Source organism: Gossypium raimondii, chromosome 5, assembly GCF_025698545.1.
Source record: "Gossypium raimondii isolate GPD5lz chromosome 5, ASM2569854v1, whole genome shotgun sequence".
Classification (NCBI taxonomy): Eukaryota; Viridiplantae; Streptophyta; class Magnoliopsida; order Malvales; family Malvaceae; genus Gossypium; species Gossypium raimondii.
In genome coordinates this window covers 15,468,370-15,491,920 of record NC_068569.1, presented here as the reverse complement: position 1 = coordinate 15,491,920, position 23,551 = coordinate 15,468,370, and the positions used below count along the sequence as shown (strand labels likewise).

At 34.3% G+C, this 23,551-nt stretch overlaps 4 protein-coding genes across 7 annotated transcripts; 2 read left to right on the top strand and 2 right to left on the bottom strand.

The window, feature by feature from the left end:
• Positions 1-370: 370 nt before the first annotated feature.
• Positions 371-1,972, bottom strand: LOC105765770 (peroxidase 9). The gene is made up of 4 exons (XM_012585024.2): positions 1,643-1,972; positions 1,325-1,516; positions 1,065-1,230; positions 371-961 (listed from the first exon to the last, which is right to left on the bottom strand). The coding sequence occupies exons 1-4, from the start codon at positions 1,919-1,921 to the stop codon at positions 549-551; spliced, it is 1,050 nt and encodes a 349-aa protein (XP_012440478.1). The 5' UTR covers positions 1,922-1,972; the 3' UTR covers positions 371-548.
• Positions 1,973-3,656: 1,684 nt separating this feature from the next.
• Positions 3,657-7,803, bottom strand: LOC105770164 (uncharacterized). The gene is made up of 13 exons (XM_012591242.2): positions 7,356-7,803; positions 7,128-7,270; positions 6,932-7,048; positions 6,644-6,758; positions 6,388-6,525; positions 6,162-6,257; positions 5,950-6,063; positions 5,448-5,516; positions 5,175-5,245; positions 5,007-5,100; positions 4,346-4,474; positions 4,144-4,233; positions 3,657-4,045 (listed from the first exon to the last, which is right to left on the bottom strand). The coding sequence occupies exons 1-13, from the start codon at positions 7,731-7,733 to the stop codon at positions 3,953-3,955; spliced, it is 1,647 nt and encodes a 548-aa protein (XP_012446696.1). The 5' UTR covers positions 7,734-7,803; the 3' UTR covers positions 3,657-3,952.
• Positions 7,804-15,348: 7,545 nt separating this feature from the next.
• Positions 15,349-18,370, top strand: LOC105770745 (BEL1-like homeodomain protein 11). 4 transcript variants are annotated; one of them, XM_012592077.2, is made up of 5 exons: positions 15,349-15,789; positions 16,493-17,314; positions 17,416-17,798; positions 17,888-17,948; positions 18,045-18,370. In XM_012592077.2, exons 2-5 carry the CDS (start codon positions 16,538-16,540, stop codon positions 18,201-18,203), a joined length of 1,380 nt encoding a protein of 459 aa, XP_012447531.1. In that variant the 5' UTR covers positions 15,349-15,789; positions 16,493-16,537; the 3' UTR covers positions 18,204-18,370. The 4 variants fall into 4 exon arrangements, with proteins under 4 accessions (XP_012447531.1, XP_012447530.1, XP_012447529.1 ...); XM_012592076.2 differs by having other exon boundaries at positions 16,456-17,314; XM_012592075.2 differs by lacking the exon at positions 15,349-15,789 and adding an exon at positions 15,893-16,379.
• Positions 18,371-19,660: 1,290 nt separating this feature from the next.
• Positions 19,661-22,532, top strand: LOC105770470 (probable ubiquitin-conjugating enzyme E2 18). Its single transcript, XM_012591683.2, has 6 exons — positions 19,661-19,829; positions 19,980-20,083; positions 20,180-20,282; positions 20,449-20,512; positions 22,035-22,123; positions 22,227-22,532. The coding sequence occupies exons 1-6, from the start codon at positions 19,800-19,802 to the stop codon at positions 22,320-22,322; spliced, it is 486 nt and encodes a 161-aa protein (XP_012447137.1). The 5' UTR covers positions 19,661-19,799; the 3' UTR covers positions 22,323-22,532.
• The last annotated feature ends 1,019 nt before the right edge of the window (positions 22,533-23,551 follow it).

Sequence of the window (23,551 nt, the reverse complement as noted above, 5' to 3'; positions counted from 1 at the left end):
GAGACTTGAGTTTTTCTTTGTCAAATTAAATTTTAATTTTTTTCAAAAGAAAGATAAAAAGTTCAGTCATGGTTAAGAAACAATTACTAAGTTTAGGAGTTAACTTGAAAAAAATTTAAGGTCCAATGTAAGAACAATTGCTTACTTCAAGTCCTAATGTGAAAATAATTATCAAATTTTGATTGGATCAGAAAATTCTAACCCCATATGAGATCAGACCCTAAAATGTATATTAACTCAATGTATGAATGAGCACTTGTTAAAATTCCTAAATAAGAAAAAAAAATACTTCAACATGTTTAAATTTACGTCTTCCAGTATTGATAACAATGACATCGTATTAAGACTCGGTGAATATAACTCTACTTAGTTTATGATAATAATAAACTTTGATTCATTCATTAAACATTAAAAACCTTACATCCTCAACAACATTTTCCCCCCTTGTTTCTAAATGAAATTAAGGGATGTTACTCAACAACGCTTACCATTGCAAAACAACACAATTTGCTGTCAGACATGACTCACCAGATACCATAATTCATATCCTAGTTAACTAAGCGACAATTCTTCCTTACTTCCCCATTAAAACCAGTTAGAGGACTAATGTTGCCCATCTTAATCATGGACTTGGCAAATTGTTTAAAGAAGAGATTCTCATCCTTTGCGTAAGCTTTAACCAACTCCATTGTATTTCCAACATTCCCTGTCAAAAGCACTTCATCCGAATTGAGCAGTCCTTTTCCCCACAAAATAAGCTTGAAGTAAAGGTTGTCGAATTTTACAGGGGACCCGAAATCCAAAGGTGAAATGTTGTTGTCACCGCCAGATTTGGGACACACAGATTTCAAGCCATAGTAGTAGGTTCTTTCTAGTGTTTGGTCTGGCAGGTTGTTTCCGTTTTGGTTGTAGAGTCTCTGCTTGAAGGTCGCACACCTGGCTACACCAATGGTATGTCCTCCTGAAACATTAGTACATGTTCAAAATGAGTAAGCCATTATAAGGTCAAAGACGGTTTTTAATTATGTTATGGTCTGACTGAAAACGTGGGACAATGGGTTGACCTGAGAGAGCAACGAGGTCTACTTCATCAAGGCCTTGACGTTGGAAAAGTGTTATCAGGTTCTGAAGAGTGGAGTTTGGTGGTGGGATGTTGTTGTTTGAAGTGCTGAGGCTCGCTGTCTTTGAATCCCTTCTTCCAAGTGGAAGCTCCCAAGATGGTCCGCCGCTCTGTTATGGCATTAATTGTGGTTAGAAAAAAAAATGTAATGCTGAATTGGCCTTACGAGTACCGTGGAGCTTTTTTTGCATGCTTTATGCTTACCAAGACAGTGGAACCACGAGCAGCCATTGCGAGTATGTCAGCACAAGAAACAGTTTGGGGACATGCTTCTTCTAGTCTAGCTTTGATCTCATCAATCACTTCAAAGCCTCTAACGGAGTTCTTGTTTGGTAGTGAATTCTTTTCACTAACGATGGTCGCACTGTTGTCCAACAATATGGATGCATCACAGCCCTATCAGACGAAAAAGAGGGTGGAAACTTTATATAATTTTACGAGTTACAGTAACAAAATCGAACCAAGTTATTTAAGCAATTGTTTGCGTCTGCATTAAATAAAAAAGTGGAAGAAGCAAGTAACCTGCACGAAACAATCGTGGAAATGAAGCCTTAGCAAAGAGGCAGCCATCCTAGGCTCTTTTGCTATGGCCTTCTCTAGAACTGACATGACGATGTCCTCAGCTTGAGGGCATGAAAACTGATGGAACTGTGGGAAAAGGCCATATGAAGGTGCACCAGATTGACCACCTGGCACACCAACACCTCCCCAGCCAAAACCCAAACCAGGGTGAGCCAGAGAAACTGCGGCTGACAGGAAAGCTGTTACTAGGAAGCCAAAAGCTACTTTAAAATACGCCATTGATGATTTGAAATAAGTGTTAGCGATAAACGGTCATTGGTTGGCAATGGAATTTATAATGGTTGTAACGATTAAATCAACTGCTCCACTCGGCAAATCTTCCCGGAAAAAGCATCTAATACTGATAGCCAAGACTGCGTCAACTTGTCTCCACGCTTATTTTCGTGCGGTGCTTCTGGTTTACCTGCTCCTTACACTTCATAGCTTATTATAGTAAGGATTAATTTAGTCACTCCTTCCCAAAACCCAAATCTCATCTCAATGTAAATGAAAATTGAACGCTACATTTAGCATTAGCCTAGAAAGAAACAACCCAAAGATGGATAATTTACATGTTGGTTTTGACTTTGTATCGTATAAATTTCTTTTATATATAAGAGCAAATAATTACGTCACCATAGGTAAGGGGTTTACTAACAAAGTAATCCAATCTCAATTAACTTTAAATTTTTGTAAGTTTGTCATTAAATCAGCGATGTGATTGATGTATTGTATAAATTTTAATGCATTTGAATATGCCTGTTATGTTGAGATTATTATTTTAGGTTTTGAGATTTTTTAATTATCTATATTTTTTATTAAAGCACACATGTTTAGGATAAAGTTAGAATTTTTAAGGGATATTAGATTGAATAATAAATTTTTGAGGGATCAATGTGTAATTTTATTACGTGTTAATTTATATTTTCATCATTTTTGAAAGACAAAATAAATTTTTATTTTGTTTTATTTTGGGGAGTGTAATTTCACTATGGGTTAACTTACTTTAATTATTTCTAAAGAGACTAAAGAAAAAAATTTTCCATTTTGGAGGCCCTAGGCCCTTGCCAACCCCTTGGCATCATCTTTAACTTCTGTACATGTAAGTATTCATTAGATCATATGACGTCATTTATTCTAGATATTAAATTGAATATTAAAGTCAAACTCATGCCAAATTGAAAAGAAAAAAACCTCAAGTAACAAAATAAACATTAGTATATTAATGCTAAGAGTAAATTACAATCAATATCACTAAACTATTAGTAAGTTTACATTTTGGTCACTCAACTTCAAAAGATTACAAAATAGACATTGAGTTATTCGGAAGTTTTCATTTAAGTCACTAAACTATTCAAAAGTTTTTCATTTAAGTTACTAGACTATTAACAATTTTTTTTTAAATTCGTCCAAGCGACAATTTGACAATCGTTATAGTGGATCAGTATTCATCAACAAGTACAAAAGCATACCTTAGATCCAAGTTGATCTAACTATTTCATTAAGAAAAACTAAACTGAAAAAAAAGAGAAAAAGAAAGAGAAAAAAAGCTTTCAATTAATGCAAACAATACGAACAACAAAGATCATACAAGATCGATTTTAATAGCCCAGTAACTTAAATGAAAACTTCTGAATATTGAATAAAACTTTTTAAAATTGAATGACCAAAATATAAACTTATTAATAATTTAAAAACCTTTAGTGTAATTTACCCCAATACTAATTATTTCTTTCCGCGTTATCTGCAAAAGTGGTTGAAAGACATTAGTAATTACATAAAAGGAACAAGGAATTTCAAAGAGGAAAGATGACGACAGGGTTGACCCTTCACAAATTCGAGTGGTTAACCTGCTACCGAGCTACTTTAGCTTTCAGATTCATCTACTTCATGGTAGCAAATCAAAGTTAGATGTCGGCTTTTCCTTCGACTAGCAGTTTCACGTCTCATTGCAAAACAAAGTACGATGTCAGTATGAAGTATGAACCCCTGTTTTATTCAATATCTGACGATTTAGTCATGCTAGTGCCTTGGGGTCTTATAATCTAGCACATCAAATTTACACAGAAAACCGACATTCATTGTTGTCAAGTTCAACGTCTATTACATATTTAATGACAACGGAGCTGGGTATTCTATATACACTGGTATTGGGGCAATGCTGTACTGAAAAATGTGCTGCTGCTGTCCTCCCAAATCACCCTCTTGCTCTTGAGAACTCATCGAATTTAATACAAACTATTGAAAGGTTACATTCAAGAGAGTTGAAAGTTATGATTTACACAGTTGCCTCATTGGGGTAAGCAGCCTAGCAAAACGAAGAGGGACAAATGCCTTGACAAATGTCCCGTTTTCGGTATATTCCTGTAGAAGGGAAAAGACATATAAGAAAACAGCAGCGATATTAACTCTCTTTATAATGAGTGGAAAATAGATTAGTTCAATATTTAGCTAATACTTACAGTTTTCTCCACCATTCCAACCTGATGTATGGTACTCAGAAGTTCCCCTTTGTCAAATGGGACAAAAGCTTCCACCGGAACCATGGAATCCTATTAAAAAAGAACATTACTCACTAGTAAAACACAGTCCAGATCCAGAATTTCACTGAATGAACCACTTTCATGTTTTAAAGATACCGAAATCTGAACATCAATTAAATACCTTTAGTTTTTCCTGCACAGCAGTGCAGAATTCCAGCAAGCCCTCACCAGTCAAAGCAGATATACAAACAATATCTTCCCTTCTCTCTGCTTCTAACTTGATCTTTTCTGGATCAGTAACTTTATCGACCTGCCATAAATAGTCCATTTCATGTTGCAATAACAGAACTTTGGGAAAATGCACAGAATATGATACATACATGCATATATATATCACCAACATTACAGATAAGCTCCACTCCTATGACAATTAGGAATACAAGACTGTGTAACATAAGCAATTTAATCCCTTTCTGATGCATGGTTCATAAACCAGGATACAGAATACTTTAACACATGTTATAATCACTATGAATACTTTAGTGTGTGTCTAAAAGCAAAATCGGCCTGTAAAAGTAGATTATAAATTCTAAAAAAATTAGATTAGAAAGGAAGAATAAATCTATGCAAAAGCAAATGGTATAAGCATGCTGAGGTAAGATAGACTGCAGGCACCATGTGCAATTAAGCAACAAAAAAACGCAAGGTTTCATGCAGATGTATTGAGCATATATAAAGTTATAAAAATCACAAGTACAATAAGCTGTAAGGAAAAGGGTCAAATTGTTCATTATGCATGTTTCAATTCTTAGTATCTTAGAGATAGAGAATATCTCCATTACCTTGTTCCAGACCATTAATTTTGGAATTTCTGACACATCTAGTTCTGCTAGAACTTTTTCCACAGCATCTATCTGCTGCTCTGCTAGGGGATGGCTGAAATTGACAGGAAACCTAGTTGAAATTTTGAGAAGAGGGAGAAAAACTAAAAATAGTAGAAAGCATTATACCTGATGTCCACCACATGCACTAAAAGAGAAGACTCAGATATCTCCTCTAATGTAGCTCTGAATGCAGCAACCTACATGAAGCAACCATTAGGTGGAGCTGACATGATTATTTGGGCACCCTCTTTGAACTAATTAGGTATTAAGATTCAATAGAAACATCTTTCAATTTAACTAATTGCGCATGAAGTATTTCAAAATCAGAAGGCACCCTCTTTGACACATAATATGAAGGAGCCCCTCCTAACATAAACATCAAACAGTGAGAAGCATTACCAGGGTTGTTGGCAACTTTTGGATGAAACCAACAGTATCAGTAAGAAGAAATTCACTTCCATTTTTCATCTGGAAAGTACAAAACAGAAACAAGTATCCCTTGTTACCGGCACAGATCATAGATAAAGCAGTAAAAACTCTTTTCAACACCAGATAACAATAAGCAACTTTTGTTCACGAAGACAGTATCTGTACAAGTTTATAAAACCAACATTCATAGATCTAAATCATGCTATATAACTTCTTCAATTCTTAATTCTTTTCTAGCAAAATGAAGTAGCTAGAAGCCGCTAGATTTGAGAATCAAAATGCACTCATAGTGAACAGAAGTGATTAGAATAGCACAACATAGAAATGATATGTTTCTAGATAGAAAAAACTTATAGCTACAGCTGGACAACTTTGTTTTAATTTATATCTTCTCTGACTACTCAATTGCATAAAGAACAGATTTTTGCTTGAAAGCAAGGTGTAACAATAGGTTTCCAAACTTATGACTGACCTGAACCCTTCTTGTTGTTGGATCAAGGGTAGCAAACAGTCGGTCCTCTGAAAGAACATTAGCTCCAGTCAATTGATTTAAAAGTGTACTCTTGCCAGCATTTGTGTACCCAACCTATAATGCTTTCAAATGTATTATATGTCGGAGACATAAAAGCAACACAATAAAACTGTCCTTGTATTATTTTTTAAAAAAACAGGTTAAGTGCTTACCAAAGATACTACAGGAACGGGAACAGAAAACCGGCGGTTTCTATATTGCTTTCGATGTTTTCTGACAGATTCAAGCTCTTTTTTAAGAACTCCAATCTAGCAAAAGACATAAGTTAGGTCATGGAGGCCCCAATAGCCATAAATCCTATTCTATGTACAAGTTTTGAGTTCCTATAGCAGCATATATCTATCTATAAAATATTGGGAAACAGAAATTGTTGCTCACTTGAGTACGTAAGATACGTTTGTCCACTTCAATTTGTTTCTCACCCATACCCTTCACCTTGCCTCCAGCTTGACGCTCAAGGTGAGTCCACATTTTAGTAAGACGTGGCAATTGGTATTCCATTTGAGCCAATGCAACCTAGAAAGGCCCCATAGCTTGAGTAACAAATGTATAAATTATTCTTCTTTTGATTATCTTCAGTACATAAAGGTTTTACCAAGGAGTGCTTTTATTAAACAAACAATCTTAAACTTGCCTGTAAAGCTGCTTCATGCGTTGCAGCTCGCTGATTGAAGATATCCAGGATTAGAGCAGTCCGATCACAAACTCTAACATCCCCACCGAATGCCTTCTCCAAATTCCGCAATTGCCTGAAATTTAATTATAGAGCCAGATGAGATGCAGTGTTAAATAATGAAGGTTGCATTTCAATTTCATAAGGTAAAAACAATTGACATCACAAATTACACTTTCCCCATCGAAAACACTCCAAGCTAGATTCTTATATAAAAGTTGAAACTAAGAAAAATATTACAAACCTTACCCCGGTGAGAGCTCATCATCAAATATTACAGTCTCAACCTCAAAAGCACGAATTGCGCTCTTAATTTCTGCGACCTTTCCTGATCCTATATATGTCCTCGGGTTGGGAGAAGCTAACCTTCAAGGCCAAAAAATAGTCAGACAATTTCAGCTTATAATATGAAAATGCAATTCGATTTAATAGATAAAAATCGTACTTTTGATAAGTTGAACCAACCACCATAAGCCCAGCGGTGTCGGCCAGCTGAGCCAGCTCCTTCAGCGACTCCTCGATGGCAAAAGAATCCGACGTCTCGCCTTTTCGCTCTACGCCCACTAAATAAGCTTTTTCTTCAAAAACCTTCAAAAAAATTTTAAAATTGCTTAGTAGCTAATTCCAAAAATTTCCCCAAAATTTGAACTGATGAAATAAAAAAAAATTTTACCTCCCTCCCATTTCGTAGCTTGAATCTATCCTCAAAGCTTTCATCATCACTACCATCACCGTCATCTCTCTTCTTTCTAACTCTTACCGATCTCGGTGTATCCTCTTCCACCGATTCAGCGACGACGGATCCATTAACGAGTTCATCAACCACTTCATTTTCTTCCTCTGCCTCGATAGTCGGGCTCTGCAGTGAAATATTACCTACTTCGTATCCTCGTTGAGCAACCCTGGCAACGAAACTCCTATCGTTGCCGTGAGTAGAAAAAGTGAGAGGGCTAACGGAGCGGTTAAGATTCAAATTCCATGGAAAATTGGAGTCGTAAATTAAAGGTGAAGGACAAGGAGAAATCAGAGAACAAAAACATAAGCTCATCATAAAATCCTAGTGCTGGAATTTCAGTAACTTCTTCTCTCGAAAGTGTTACTCCGGATTTAAAAATATTTTCATTTTATTATGTGGTTTATCGCGGTTCGTTAACGGCCTCGATTTTTAGATATGTTTTGTTTGGACTTAGTGAGCTGAATTCTAGCCCAACCTAACTGAACTCTCTTCAGCCCATTTTTTTTGAAAATATCCATCACTGTTTTGAGTATATGAGAAAAGCAAAGCAATGTGATGATGGGGGATATTTAATCCATTGAAATTTAATTCCGTCGATTAATTATATAAAAATCTTCAATTAAGAAAAAGATCATAGGAAAGTTTTGGTTGGATTAACGAAATTAAATGATATATTTGAATTAATAGAAATTTGATTTTTAAATATTATTTTGGTTAACCTAATTTTTATGGGTTTTTCAATTTGTTTTAGACTTTTGATATGCATTAATTTGATATCCAATAGTTCTTTAATGTCTCTATTAAAGCCAAAATTTATGGTTTATGTTAAGGATGCGTAGTTGTCCTTCTTAATAAGGTTCAAATATTTTTTAAGAGTACAATGTATCTTATCATTATACTCAACTCGATACTATTTTATATGAAATATTTAAATAAAATAACTAAAAAATATTTTAGTATAACTATGATTCAATTGCTAAATAATTTTTTTATAAATATAATTTTAATATTGATTTTGATTTACATATGAGTGTGATAAAATCTACGTAAGTTCTTAGAATTAATCAAATTTATTATGGTTCAATTAATCTACTCATAAAAGTTTTAAAATTTTAGTTATTAATGGAATTGATGAATTGAAGACACATGTGTAACACCCATTTATAGCATAAGTGTTGGTGGGTGTAACACCCCTAACCCATATTCTTCGCCGGAACGGGGTTACGGAGCATTACCGGAGTTTACACATCAAATATAATTAAATCGTATCATTTACTATTTATATCTGAAATCTAACCTACTCAATCATAATGTCCCTTATATTGGCCCTCAAGACCCAATTTATGCATTAGAAACAAGTCGGGACTAGATCGGGAACTTAGAGAATTTTTCACGAAATTTCAAAATTTTTCTTAGGTGCAAGGGACACATGCCCGTGTGGTCAAGCCGTGTGAGTGACACGCCCATGTCCCAAGCCGTGTGGGCATTTGAAGTGAGGCACACGGCCGTGTCCAAGCCCGTGTCCATACCCGTGTAACTCTCTGACTTGGGTCGCATGGCCAGCCACACGCCCATGTGCTAGGCCGTGTCTCTGCCCTTGTGGACGAAAAATAGGTCATTTTCAGGCCAATTTTCTCACTCAATTTGCCTTTCACCTACAACATCATCCAAACACATTCACAAGCCAATTCATAACCCTCAAACCAATGCCAATACCAAGTTTTATGCATGACATATTATCTCATATGTGCAAGTGTTTAAACTTACCAATAACACATTTATGCTTATAAGCATACTTTATCAATTATGATATAATTCAAAACCATTTATCAATAGGTTTGTATACTTCCCATCATCTCACCATTTTATCACACATCAAACTTGATAAGGCTTTATATAATTACATCAAAATATGCCTTACACTAACCATTCCAATGGCTAGTTACAACCAAAATATTTCATCATTATGCCTAGCTTAGTTTATACATGTCATTATACCAAAAGTTAGCTTGTTTTATATACCGAGAAGTCCGAGGGATAATGTGATGTGTCTCCGACCAAATTCCAACATTCACGAGCTTTCGAGTACTATAAAACAGAGAAAATAAAACAAAGTAAGCATTTAATGGTTAGTAAGTTCGTATAACTAGAAATTTAACTTACCATTTATTTCCATTAAAGTAAACATACAAAATGCATCCAAGAAATTTGGTTAATAGCCTAAACAACCAACTTCATCAAACATGTTAGTCATTGTAATTCACAAAATTGTCAAGAAACATGAATGAGCTCATCATATAATAACTTTTATATTCATATACTTTTCTTATCATATTTCCATACAACATGTACATTTTCATAACAAATCATCTCAAGTTCAGTTTGGCCCATGTCGGAACTTTTCCGTTGAATTTATTTCAAATATCGATGGACACACATGTAGTACACTTAAAGTGTACAAAACTGTAATCCATCAATTCATATTCAGGGATACTCATTAGAGTACATAATTAGGAAGCACTTTCCCGAGCCATATCACGGGAAGCTCATGTGAGCCATGCAACATGAAGCTTATCTGGGCTATAACAGGAAACTCACAAGAGTTTGAAATAGAAAGCTCATGTGAGCTTAACAGGTAACTCCGAAGAGCTATTATCAGGAAGCTCCGGATAGCCATATATCAAGAAGTTCAAGCAAGCCATATCAGGAAGCTCATTAAGAGTCATATATCGGGACGCTCATAAAGAGCTGCGGTATGTCCTCAATATATGCAGGATCCACACCGATCATATAATAGAACACTTACAAAGAGCTGCGGTATGTCCGCAACACATGCAGGATCAATACTGATCAGGATGCTCGCAGAAACCATATAACGAAAAGCTTGAGAGGACTTATAATAGGATGCTCTTTCGAGCTATGGTGTGTCCACAACATATGCAGGACCACAACTAATACAAGAAATCCTGTATCCATCGAATTTCACTTATTCAAACGAGACTTATTACTTATCGGACATTATTGAACATGTGATCAATTTCATACACAAGACATTTATACAGTTCACATATACAACATTCAGTTCAAACATATTAATATACATAATTTAGTTACACGAACTTACCTCGTCACTTGCTTGTATATGATTTTCTACTAATTCGACACTTTTTCTTTTCCTCGATCTAACTCCTTATTTGATCTTTCCGGATCTATATAAATGAATTTAACATCAATTTAACACATTTCATATTCAATTCAATCCAATTTACATCTTAGGCAAAAGTACCATTTTACCTCTATACTTTTGATTAATTCTAATTTCGTCCCTAGGCTCGGAAAATGAAATTCATGCAATTTAATCCTTATTCCAAGTCTAGCCAAATTTTTCATATAACAATAACAGTCCATGTATTTCAAAAAATAAAAAATTTTCATGAATTTTACATTTTTCAATTTAGTCCCTAAATCACAAGTTCATGAAAATTTTATTTACAAGAGTTGTTTATCTATTAATAACCTTTAATTTTCTACCATAAATTTCAAAATTTCAGCATACTCATCCATTAAAAAATTTAATACTTTGATAACTTTGTAAATTGATCCCCAAAATAGATAGATTATGTTATTACGATTTCAAAGAATGTAAAATTACTAAAAATGGAACATGATTACTTACCCAATAAAGCTTGCTTGAAGTTCTTTCTCTTAGCTAGAAAATTTTGGGAAGATAATGATATAAAATGATATTTTGTCTTTTAATTTAATTATCATCTTTTATTTTTCCACTTTCCAATTTAGTCCTTTTCTTTTCTTAAATTTCCATGGATGAATAATCATAAATATTTACTAACTTATCTTAATGGTCTATTTGCCTTATAAGGACCTCAAAATTTGAATATCATATCTATTTAATCCCTTTAGCTACTAGAATTCAACTTTTTCTTTTCATACAATTTGGTCCTTTTATCAATTAAACATGTAATTGGTAAAATTTTCTTAACGAAAATTTCAGGTGTCACTCCTATCATAATGCAAACCATGCAATACTATTAAAATAATTTTTCTTTTTGAATCGGATTTGTGGTCCTGAAACCACTATTTTGATTTCACTGAAAACGGGTTGTTATAACAGGCGTCGAAACCACCAAAAAAAATTTCTACAATAAAATAACTCTAAACAGTAGTAAAGAGTGGTAGTAGGGTTGAGTCCACAGGGATTGGATATTATAATCAACTTACGCGTTTAACTTGTGATCAGAATTTTTGTCGTGGCAAAAATCATGCCCACGACTCCAAACGAACTTGCTGAAAAATAAACAAACAAATTAGAGGAGTTTTGAAAATTTTTTAGAAAGTAAATAGTCGAAACAACATAAATAAATAAATAAATAATATTGGAAATATATTTAAATCGGGAAATAGATTCAGATTTTTGTAAACAGAGATAATAAGCCTTAGCCCTAGACTCGGTGAATTCCAAATTTTTGAATCGATCCTTGAAAATTAATCTTCTCCTCCGAACAATAAGCTGGTTATAGCAGTTAAGAAACCAATTCTTCCTCTCGTAGTTGGTCCCGGTACGACCTGCAAACCAACCCTTACCGATTAATTAATCGAGATACACGTGTTCTCAATTCAAGATCTCGACAGCCTTGTGCTCTGAAGAACTCAACTCAGATTAACGGCCTCAACCGCATGAGTCGTTTAAACTCGATCACTTCTCCCTTGATTTGTTCTCAGAGATTCAAATATAGCACGACCGACTCGTTTCTCCAACTGTTCGCAAACATGACTCCAACCCAACGTGCACTTTTTGACTTGAAATCGAATTAATTTTAAGGGATGAGTTGTCAATCCCGATATTTAGGAAAAATGTGAATACCAATTGGAAGGATTTTTAGTATAGATACGTATCTCATGATTTTCAACTGGAAAGAACACCGACCTAAAGCTAATATGGAATTTAGTGAAGCATGAATTTAGGGCTAGTTCTTCTATCCGGTGGAAAAGCACTTTTACACCCAAAAGTACTTTTGGGTGAAAAGTAATGAAGAATAATCTTCATTTGGGGTCAATTTTTCAACTTCTTTAAAGTGCTTTTGCCAAGATGAAGAAGCAGAAATTTATAGCTTTTCCAGCAGAAAAGTGCTTCTAAGCTGGTTTTTTACTTTTTTAGCCCCACCACACACACAAACTTTCTGTATTTATAATAATCTTTTAGGAACTGCTTTATTTGTATAACCAAGCGTGGGTAGCCTTTCTTTTACTGGCAATTTATTTATTTCTAAAATATATATGGTATATTAAATTGTTGAGTAGTATTTAACCTTACTTTTATATGGTATTAAAAAGTAGTATGCGCTATGCGCATGAATACTTTATTAGATAATGTGTCAATATCTAATTACAAATATTTAATTATTATATTTAAATATTTAAATATAGGTTATATATTCTAATTAAATTTAATAAATAAATAATTTTAATTACTTAGAAATATTTAAAATTAATATTATATATTAAAATATTAATAATAAGTTATAATAATTTTTTTTGATATTTTTGCTAAAATATCATAATATTAACTAATTTAAACATTATTTAAATACATATTTGTTACTTTATAATATCATGTCTAAAATGGACATTTTATTCTTCAAAAGCACTTTTTGACAGCAATACCAAACACTCAAAATTTTCAAAAGCACTTCTCAAAAGCACTTCTGAAAAGCACTTCTCCACAGCACTTTCCAAAAGCACTTTTCAAAAGCAATGAAGAACTGGCCCTTAATCATGCTTCGGTTGGCTATGGATTGTATTTGAATGAAAATGGTGGAAATTGGAAAAAGAAAGGACTTGAAAGACAATTAAACAAATTTTGAAAGAACAAAAAATTGAAAATGAAGTAAAGAATGCTACGCACCAACTTTGAGGAAAAAAAATTCTATTTAATTCCAAATGAAAATCAAGTGCAAAACATACTGTGTTTTTTCCAAGCCACCTTAAAGCTCTATTTATATACATAATATTTACTAAATTTGGCTTTAACTACTCAACACATAATTAAAATTTAATAAAAAATAAAATCAGATTTTTTTTTTCTAATTTTGGCTTTTACAAAGACAAAAGAATCTGATGAGTCATTGGCTTTTTCCACATTTTTTATTCGACCTCACTTTATTGATTGTGTTGCAATTTGGTCATTTATTGTTCGTTTTTGACTCATAACATCCCATTTGCATCCCTGACAAGATTAAAATATAAAGCCACTAATTCAACAGGGATCAATTCAAAAATTAACCGAATTAAACACAAAAAGTCATGCAAATTAACATGTTATCAGGTGTAGTAGGAATATAAATATCATATGTAAACCGACAATAAGTGTTGAAAGTCCCATATTGCTTGCCTCAAGTGACATATATTTTATTAAACCCTTTACCTTACAAACGGGTTTGAATCTCTCTTTTAAGTATAAAAAATATTTTGCTGAATAGGGATTCTTAACGTTGATGTGTGATATTTTTGAAATAACTGTGATTACGAATAGCTAGTAGAGAAGCTAGTTTGAATGTATTATTTACAGATAAGTACGCATGTACATTTTGTCATATCGATGCAGACTTGAAGAAACGTGGTAAGCATGGTACCATTATCAAACGCCATTGAATGTGAAACGTTTCAACTCATTTCTGCTTGTTCTATCTGTTAGTTCTTGAATGGTCACACTCACAGATGCTAATCTAAGTTAATATAAACAGCTAGGAGACGTTCATGATTATATTAGCCTGACTGTTGATGGGTTCATATATACATGTGTGTTGTATTCGTGGACCATAGCTGTATATCTTGCTAATCAACTCGATACCCCCTTTTCGTATACCTGCAATCTGAATGGACTTGTGCTTCAAACATGTTCCACATTTTCGCATCTTCCTTTGCATCCATACATATTGGCTAATATTATCACCCCATCCTTGATGTTTATACTGACCATAATTGATGTCTATCTACTTTTTGATTGGATGTTCATTTTTGGTTCAAGTGTGCACTTTGCAGTGGGTACCTCTGAATCATATGCAATGGTTTCTAAAACAATGATACACATTTTTTATGCTTTTTCCCCTGACAACTAATATGATTTCTCTCAGCTAAAATGCTCGATTTATGGTAATATTTTCCCCGTTCAAGTTTCAACGTATTTGGGTCAACTATCGAGGTACTTATAGCTAGGTACTTACAGCTATATGGAACCTAGCAAAGCTATAGTTTCCAGTTTCCAGTTTCCATCTATTGTAATGTAACCTAAGGCAACATGTTGAGATTAAATTAGTGCCTTCTTGACGATGTCTGTTCCCAGCTACTTCCCAAGTTAAGATGAATGCGGTAATTTACTGGGTCAAGGCCATAAGCCATGCAACATCTTTGTTGTTGTTTTTTTTAACTCCTGCAATCTTATTATTCAAGCTTTAACTTATAAAAGTAGTTAGTGTGGGCATTTCAGGTCCCCCCAAAAAGAACTACAGGGTTACGGAAGCAGAGGGCGACAACTGAAGGAGGCCAAAGGAACAAAGTTACAATCATTACTGAAAACATACAACAAACAGACCAGCCCAAAAGATCAACCCCCACACACCCAGAATAAATCTTATCAGCTCACAAAACCAAATTGAATTACCAGCCCTTTTGGCGGTTTGGGCCCCCCCCTCTGTCTATCTCTATGACAGCATCAGAGACCTTTTTTTTCGTGCATGTCCTCGAAAGATTGTGGCTTTCATTGTCATTTCAACATCTCTATGCATGAATACAACAGCTAATATCAGGAAAAAAGTTAGATATTCCAATACGGTTTACACTTTACAGACTCACAAGCAAACAATCTTAAAACTGGGAGTGTGCAAAAGACAGCTCACTTTTTCTCCTCCTTTTGCAGATTACAGCAGCAACGCTACACACAGCAGAATTTAACATATTGGTAGAGCTCACCTTGTGTGAACGAGCGAGAGAGCGAGCGAGAGAGAGAGAGAGAGAGTTTACACAGTTTTTGAGCTCAAACTACTTTTGAGTCTCCCAAAGAAATGTAACTGCAGGCATTAAAGCTGAAGGATTGATGCTTTTGCTTGTTTTATAGTCAGGGAAGAAGTCGGGGACCATCTTTCCCTGACGTCTTATTCATTTCTTCTCAGCCAATTAGCTTTGCCTTTTTGAAGAACTAGCAGAGGCCTATGAATCTATAGGTCTAATAGGTTTTGGCTGCTTAGTATATTAGTCTATTAGACCTATTCTTTTTCTTTTTCCCCAGAGAAGTAAGATAAAAAGTCATTGTTTTCCTCTAAAGCCTTATTAACATTTGTTGCTACTATGAACAAAGGTACATTTGCAGTTTTCCACATTCAGATGGATGCTTTGTTACTTACTTTCCCTTCCATTTTTTATGCTTATTAAAGACAGGTTACTTCCATTATCTTTTTGGTTTTATTGTTAGTTCCTTAAAGTTAATCTATCCCAATCAGGTCTTCAGTTACTTACAAATGGCTCCTTAGTTTTTTTTATTTCTTTGTCTTGTTTTCAGTAATACCATTCCTTTACTTCATTCCATCCATGCTTTTAACACATCACTTGGCTACATTATTTTTTACTGCATTTCCCCTCCCTTTCTCCTGGTTCCCATCAGCTTAGTTTTGAAGGGTTTTCTTTTCAAGGTTAAGTCTTGCTTACGGCTAGTGATCTTATTATGATCGCATGATTTGTGGCTTTAGATCTCGGCTGCATTGGGTGCAAAAGTCAGCACAGAGTTTCCATTTCAATTTTGTCAGCCATATTAATTCAGGTGGCCCTGTGTTTAATGCCCGGCAGCTTTCATATTTGTTTTTTGTCATCTGTTGATGAATATATCCACCTTGTTTCAAGCAGAGTCTTATCTAATTCCTAACTCGCTTTTAATGCTTTTCACGCGGAATGGTAATTTGCCTCTGCTTTTACTTTCCGTATGTATGTGTATGGCTCAATAATTCTAGTTGACTCACTGTTCTTCCAGATTCTTGATAAATAATTTCTTCTCCTCGCATTTGAAGGTCAATTAGCAACTTTCAAAACCTTTAGCTTCCATTTCAGTCACTATGGTTTCCCGAGATTCACCTCCAAATCCAACTTCCAGTATGCTGCACCATTTTATCGTCTCGGATCCTATTAATAGCCGAAACCAATTCGGAGGTCAACCTTTTGATGCCTATGGCTCTACTTTGAGAGGCAACCACAACACATTTCCCCAGTCCCTTGGTTTATTGCCTACCATTCATTCTCTCGGGGAAAGAATGTCCAGATCGATGGATCTCCTTCCATCTCCCATTGTCACTGATGAATCAGATATTAGCCAGACCAGACACTTGATGGACCTTCTTGGAGCAGCTAACGAGACCAACCACCAAACCCAAAGGCTGTCACTATCTCTCGGTTCTCACATGCTTGATCCTTCCTTAAATTCTGGTATTACAAGTCCTAGTTACTTGCTTTCCAGGGCTGAAGATAGAGAAGCTTGTAATCCAGGCGTGGGAAACTTAAGGGATGACTACAATTTCACAGTTAACACATTTGCTTCACCTTCCACCTCACTGCACCGATCCCTATTGACTACGTATGGAGCAGCAGAATCATTTGCCACTGCTATAGTGAATTCGAGGTATCTAAAGCCAACTGAGTCCCTCCTACATGAACTTGTCAATATTGGTGGCAAAAATGTCGACGAAAATTTCTTTGGGAAGTTATATCTAGGCGACAGAGGAGGAAATGCAAGACTTTCCTCTGAACTAAAAGCAGAATTCTGCAGTAATGAGATGCTATTGCCCGAAAACGAGCTCCGAATTAGGCTTGCAAAGCTGATTGGATTACTGGAGGAGGTTAGCATGATCCTGTTGGATGTTCTGTTGTGTTTACTCGTGTTTTAACTAAAAAATTACTTGAATTTTACTTCATGAATTCGTTACTATTTCATCCCCAGGTTGAGCTCAGATTTGAGAAATACTACCAGCAAATGGAAGAAGTGGTTTCATCATTCGAGTCGCTAGCTGGTTTAGGAGCAGCAAAGTCGTACACTGCTTTGGCACTCCAAGCAATGTCCAGGCATTTTGGAAATCTAAGGGATGCCATAATATCTCATATTAATGTTATCAGAAGAAAGTTTTCGCACGATTTACCGAGAATCAACCGGGGATTGTCGCAGCTTAGCCTGTTCGATAGAGATTCTAGGCAGAACCGACAGTCCCTTCAACAACAACTTGGAATGATCCCAAGGCAAAGGCAAGCTTGGAGGCCTATTAGAGGATTGCCAGAAACCTCCGTAGCCATCCTTCGTACCTGGCTTTTCGAACACTTCCTTCACCCGTAAGTGCATATTTTGAGTTCAACCACTTTCTGCATTTGAGTCGATGTAACACAAAATTCTTACCATTTTGTTGCATGGTTCTTAACAGTTATCCAACAGACTCGGAGAAGCTAATGTTAGCATCACAGACAGGCCTGACCAAGAATCAAGTACGATCCCTTCTATCCATTTGCATCTGCTCAATTGATGATTTATTTCTTTTTAATCCCAATATTTTGGTGCTTGTTATCATTGTCAAAATTCAGATATCAAACTGGTTTATAAATGCTCGAGTTCGATTGTGGAAGCCTATGATAGAAGAAATGTACAAAGAGGAGTTTGAAGACTCTCCTCAAGATTCTGATCCATCGTTTGCTAGCAGTTCCATGGGCAGGGAGGGGATCACTGATCAAGCTGAGGATTGAAGGGATAGCAAACATCACTTTTAAATAGACTGATTCTGTAACCAAGATTCTTAGGCTTAATCAGATGGTTGACAAATGACCTTTCAGCATTTGATATGAAAATAATTAGACTCCAAATACGTCTTTTGAAGCTTAATGGTGGAACTGTGGAGTTTACCTCTCTTATATATATTTTCTCATGGCATGAAAAGTTTTGGGGGCAGTTAAATTTCGTGCTTCTCAAGTTTTGCTGCAAGAAGAATTGATAGAAATGAAAGACGGAAATGTATTTTATACTATTTAACGGTTTAACTTAATCATACAATGTGGCAACTTGTAGAAAAGAAATCAATAATTCAATTTATGATAATTTTCATCTCGATATTCTTAAAAAAAATAGCTTCAATGGATTAGAATAAATTAAAATATCTTTGTTACTTTTAATTTTATTAATTCTGTATCGAAATATATTCAAATCATACCTTAACTCTTTTATCCGAATAAATCCATTCTACCAATACATTATCTTAAAACCTTATTTTTTTATTTCGGTTCATTACCATAATCTATCAAAATATATTATATAACTTAATTATTTAAACTGATATGATTCATCCGAATTTAAAATATTTGTAACGCTCAACTCCATACCAGTTACATCTAATCCTTAGGGTATAGCAATTTTACCCAATTAACGGAAAACAATACCATCCACGAGATAATGGAAATATTTGATTAAAAAACATCATGATGACTTTTTCTTTTGATGGTTATTAGCTGATAATAATTTAACACAATTTCATAAGCATAAGGAATTTAAAATTATGATTTTTTATTTAGATGTAAAAATAAAAACGATAATATAATTTAATTAAAATATAAAATGTTTTATCAATTAAATTGATCGTACATTTAAATAATAATGTAGATTTATCTGATTGTTGTGATTGAGAAACAAATCTATAAGATAAAAGACTGCTTGAACATATGGTAAAATTGTATTTCTATTCATTTCAAAATTAATAATTTAGTTTGAATAATCTTTTGTTTTAAAATAAATCCTAACACAATTTCTAACTAGGTCTAAAAGTACCATTAAAAGATTAGTTTTCTTTTTCCAAAGCAAGAAATCCAACTCATCAATTTAAACAAACAGAATTAAATATGATTAATTAAACTGAATATATGCTTGATTATAACTTTTTCTTTGTAAAATAAAAGAATTGTCGACCCAAAAAAGAAAACTAAAGTACAAATTGTAACGGAAGGAACCTTACCGAATCCTATACCCACTTTCCCCAAGTCCTCGTGATTGGCACGAATTACCTCCAAATGCAAATGCCCAATGCCACGCGGGAAGATCACAATGATTCATATACAAGTGTCTCCAATAATCTAGAGCAATCAATTGTTCATCGTCTGATTCAGTAACATTTTTCTACCAAAATTTCCACCAATCACAATCCACATTTATTTCTCCTCCAAATATTAAAAAAAAAAAAATCAGTCCCCGTATTTTAGTACAGATTTTTGCCCTTCTCAAAGTATATAAAATTGAACAGACGGCACCGTCTTTGTCTCTCCTTTTCTTTTTCCTCGCTCTCTCGCACGGAAGCCATGACTAGCTCCTCCACTCATTCACGCAAGGTTTGTATGTCTCTTTGTTTTTCCGATTTAATTTCGTTATTTATTTGTCCACAATTTTGGGTTGCGTCTGTCGGATTACTTCTCCTTATTTGTTTTTTTATATTTGTTGATTTTTGTGACTATATATTTTTGGAGATGCTTTTTGCGTAGGCTTTAAGCAAGATCGCATGTAATAGACTTCAGAAAGAGTTAGTGGAGTGGCAAGTTAATCCACCTGCCGGATTTAAGCACAAAGTAACTGATAATCTCCAAAGGTTTTGTTCACTCTTTCAATTAATCTCTTTTCTTTTTTTAATCGGGGATTAATTTGGGAATTTAGTCTCTAATTTGTTGTGTCTTTTTGTGGAAAGATGGATAATCGAAGTCAACGGAGCCCCTGGAACGATTTATGCCAATGAAACTTATCAGCTTCAAGTTGATTTTCCTGAGCATTACCCTATGGAGGCCCCCCAGGTATCATCCTTTCTCTTTGCTTTCCCTTTTTGTTTTGTCGAGTAAAGTGTGAAATTGGAAAGATAAAGTGACACTGACAATTGAATTTGAACGGAATCATTTATTTGACTTCACGATTGCTGTTGTATTTTATGATGATTATGATATTCTTTTGTTGATTGATCAGGTGATTTTCATCCCTCCGGCTCCTCTACATCCTCACATTTATAGCAATGGACATATTTGTTTAGGTATGTTTATACCGCTCGTGATTTGTATAGTTATATTGTTGTATCCCTTGTTGCTAACCGCACTTAAGTTTTAAACAGCTAGTCTTTCTAATCTTGCATTCTTGCTGCTTGAAATTGGTATGATGTTACCAGTTGACTGGTAATGATGTTTTTGGGAATTTTGCTTGTAACCATAAATGCAGTGCTTCCTGACATATTGCTTTGAGTTTCCTGTCACCGTCTGTCACCCTCTTATGATCTCATCTTTATGAACCGACAATAGATTTTTGTAAAACAAAAATCTGATTCTGGTAATAGATTTGAAGAACTGGCATATTGGATGATTGGAAGGTCCTCTAATGTGTCAATGAAATAGTGTACGGCCGTTGCTTTCATTGGATGTCAAAATAATTAAATGATGGATATGTCTACTTTATCATTATTATTTGTTAATTGTAGTTCTTTAGCAAATTAGTTATACTTTGGATCTTAACACTCCTGCTGTGCTGTTGTCATTTTTATCGTTCATTTTTCTACTCAAGATGTGATGTGATTCTATTAAGATTTGATCAAAATCATTGCATAGATTTTTGGCGCTGAAGGCTTTCTGAGTCAACATCACTAAATATTATAGCCCTGCGGAGTGATGTGATAATCTCACTCATTTTTTTCATTCCGAGGTGACTAGCTAGAGAAATTATAAAATTTTCTGTTTGTCCTATACTTGGAGACATATAGTCTATAGTACAATACTGGTTAAGGGAGATGTGTCAGAGAGATTGTTTGTCCACATGATGGAAATATTAGTAGAAATTAAAAGGTTCTAAGAGAGATTCAGCATAATTTCTTTCATAGCGTCAAATTATTGGTAAGGTTCTTGTTTTGAGTAATTCATCTGAGTCTTGGGTGAATGTTGACCGACTAATGTTGTATCACAAGCGAGTAAATTTTGGTTCATTTAAATGTTTGTCTTTTTTGTCTTTGGGCTCTAGTTGTGATCTTCAAGGCGTTGATGATTTTTGTAAGTCTCATGTCCACGTTTGACATTTTTGTCCCAACTCTTCTTTGTATAGATGTTTTGCTTAATTGTAAGCCTTCCTGGCGTTAAAGAATCTGTTACGGGTTCTGTTTCGTTCATGGATTAGTATTTTATTTTCAATTTTTCCTCGGTGTTTGTGCTCCATGTGTGTGTGTGTTTTCATCTTAGTCAAGCTTCTGCTGCTCTCATGTTATTTTTTTCGTGGTTAGCCTTAGAGAATAGCATGATCCACATAACACTATATGGGAAATGCATATGATATAATGATAATGAAACGTTATTGTGCTATCTCATGTATGCATTTAGAACGAAATAGGCTGCAGGGGGAAAAAAGCATTGCAACTTGCAAGAGTTAATAAAGAAACAATTTGGTACACCGAGTTTAAAGATAATGTATAAAAACAATAAAGGTTACCAGGCCATTAATATCTGTTTTGTAGCTTACTTTTTCCTACATATGTTGTAAATCGTGTAGCTGACCAACACTAAAATCATATGTTGTAGATATTCTGTATGATAGCTGGTCCCCGGCTATGACTGTCAGTTCCATTTGTATCAGCATCCTCTCCATGTTATCAAGCTCAACTGTGAAGGTTTGTTGAAACTCTTATTGTGTTGGCCATTTGTTTTTGTTCTCCTAGATCTTGTCTTATCAAGTGAAAGCTGAAATACTGAATTCACTTTGTCATAATGCAGCAACGGCCAACTGATAATGATCGATACGTTAAGAACTGTCGGAATGGGAGATCTCCCAAGGAGACGAGATGGTGGTTCCATGATGATAAAGTGTAATATTTTAGAACTGTTATTTATCTCTTATAACTGCGAGGGTTTCATCAGGAGAGATGGGAAAAGGATGGCCCTCCCTAAATGCTGTGGTAACCTTCTAAATTTGCCTTTGTTGCTGTGTATGAAATTGTGAATCAAACATAGATTTAATTTGAATGTGGCTGCCTCCTTCAAGCAGCGGAGTCGGAAATCCAATATAAACCTGTTTCCTAATCATGTTAGACACCCATTTGTCAAATCATGGTAGGGGTGCATGGGAGGACCGTTAACGTAATAACATTATTGCATGTTGATGATGAAGTAATTGAATGTACGGCTAATTCATGCTGTTGATAATATCTATGGAGAGTTAAAGCCCGCAGCATAACTGCATGAAACTCAATTTTGTGTTAAATCTCTATGTCTGTCTCTACTATCTCTAATCTATTATTAAGTCTAAATTATTAATAATTTGATTAAATTGGTGTTACGAGTTTTTAACCTGTTAAACCGCCAAAAGTCTATTTCTTTTTATAAAGCAAGAATGTTATTTTATAGTATTTATATTTTTTTCATATTTGATAAATTTAGAAAAGATATGCACGGAATCGTGATATTAATCATTTTAATTTTATCATTTTAATCAAAATCACGTTTTAATTTTTATTTAAGTGTTTTTATTAATTTAAGTTGAACTCTGATGGGGGTATATTTTGTGGCTATTTAAAATTTTAAATATTACTTCGTATTGTATGCCTCCTTAGCTGAAAGCTGTCCCGTAAAAATCTTGTGCCCAGTCTGTTCCTACTTGATACCTTGCGGTTGGGGGATGAATAATTTTTTAGCTCACATCGTGGTCCTAACTTAAATCTACAAAATGTAATGAAAGAAATAAGAATTTAACATTCATATCCAACTGACGGGAAGTGATTGGCTCCTATAATCTTTTCTTTAGGTAAAAAAAATGAAATCGTTAGAACCGAATATTATCTATTCATTTGATTCATTAATTTTTATTTTAAATGTTTTATATAACATTTTATATTTTTAATAATTTAAATATTCATATTTATAAAAAAATTAAAAACTAATTATAATTTATTTAAATATAGAATTCAACTTCATTTAGATAATTATGATTATTTAACTTGTCAAATATAAAATATATTTAAATAATAACATAACTTAAATTAGATCTGTTAATAGGTCGGGCTTGTCTAAAGTAGGAATGTTTGGAAAAAAAATAGGCCTGG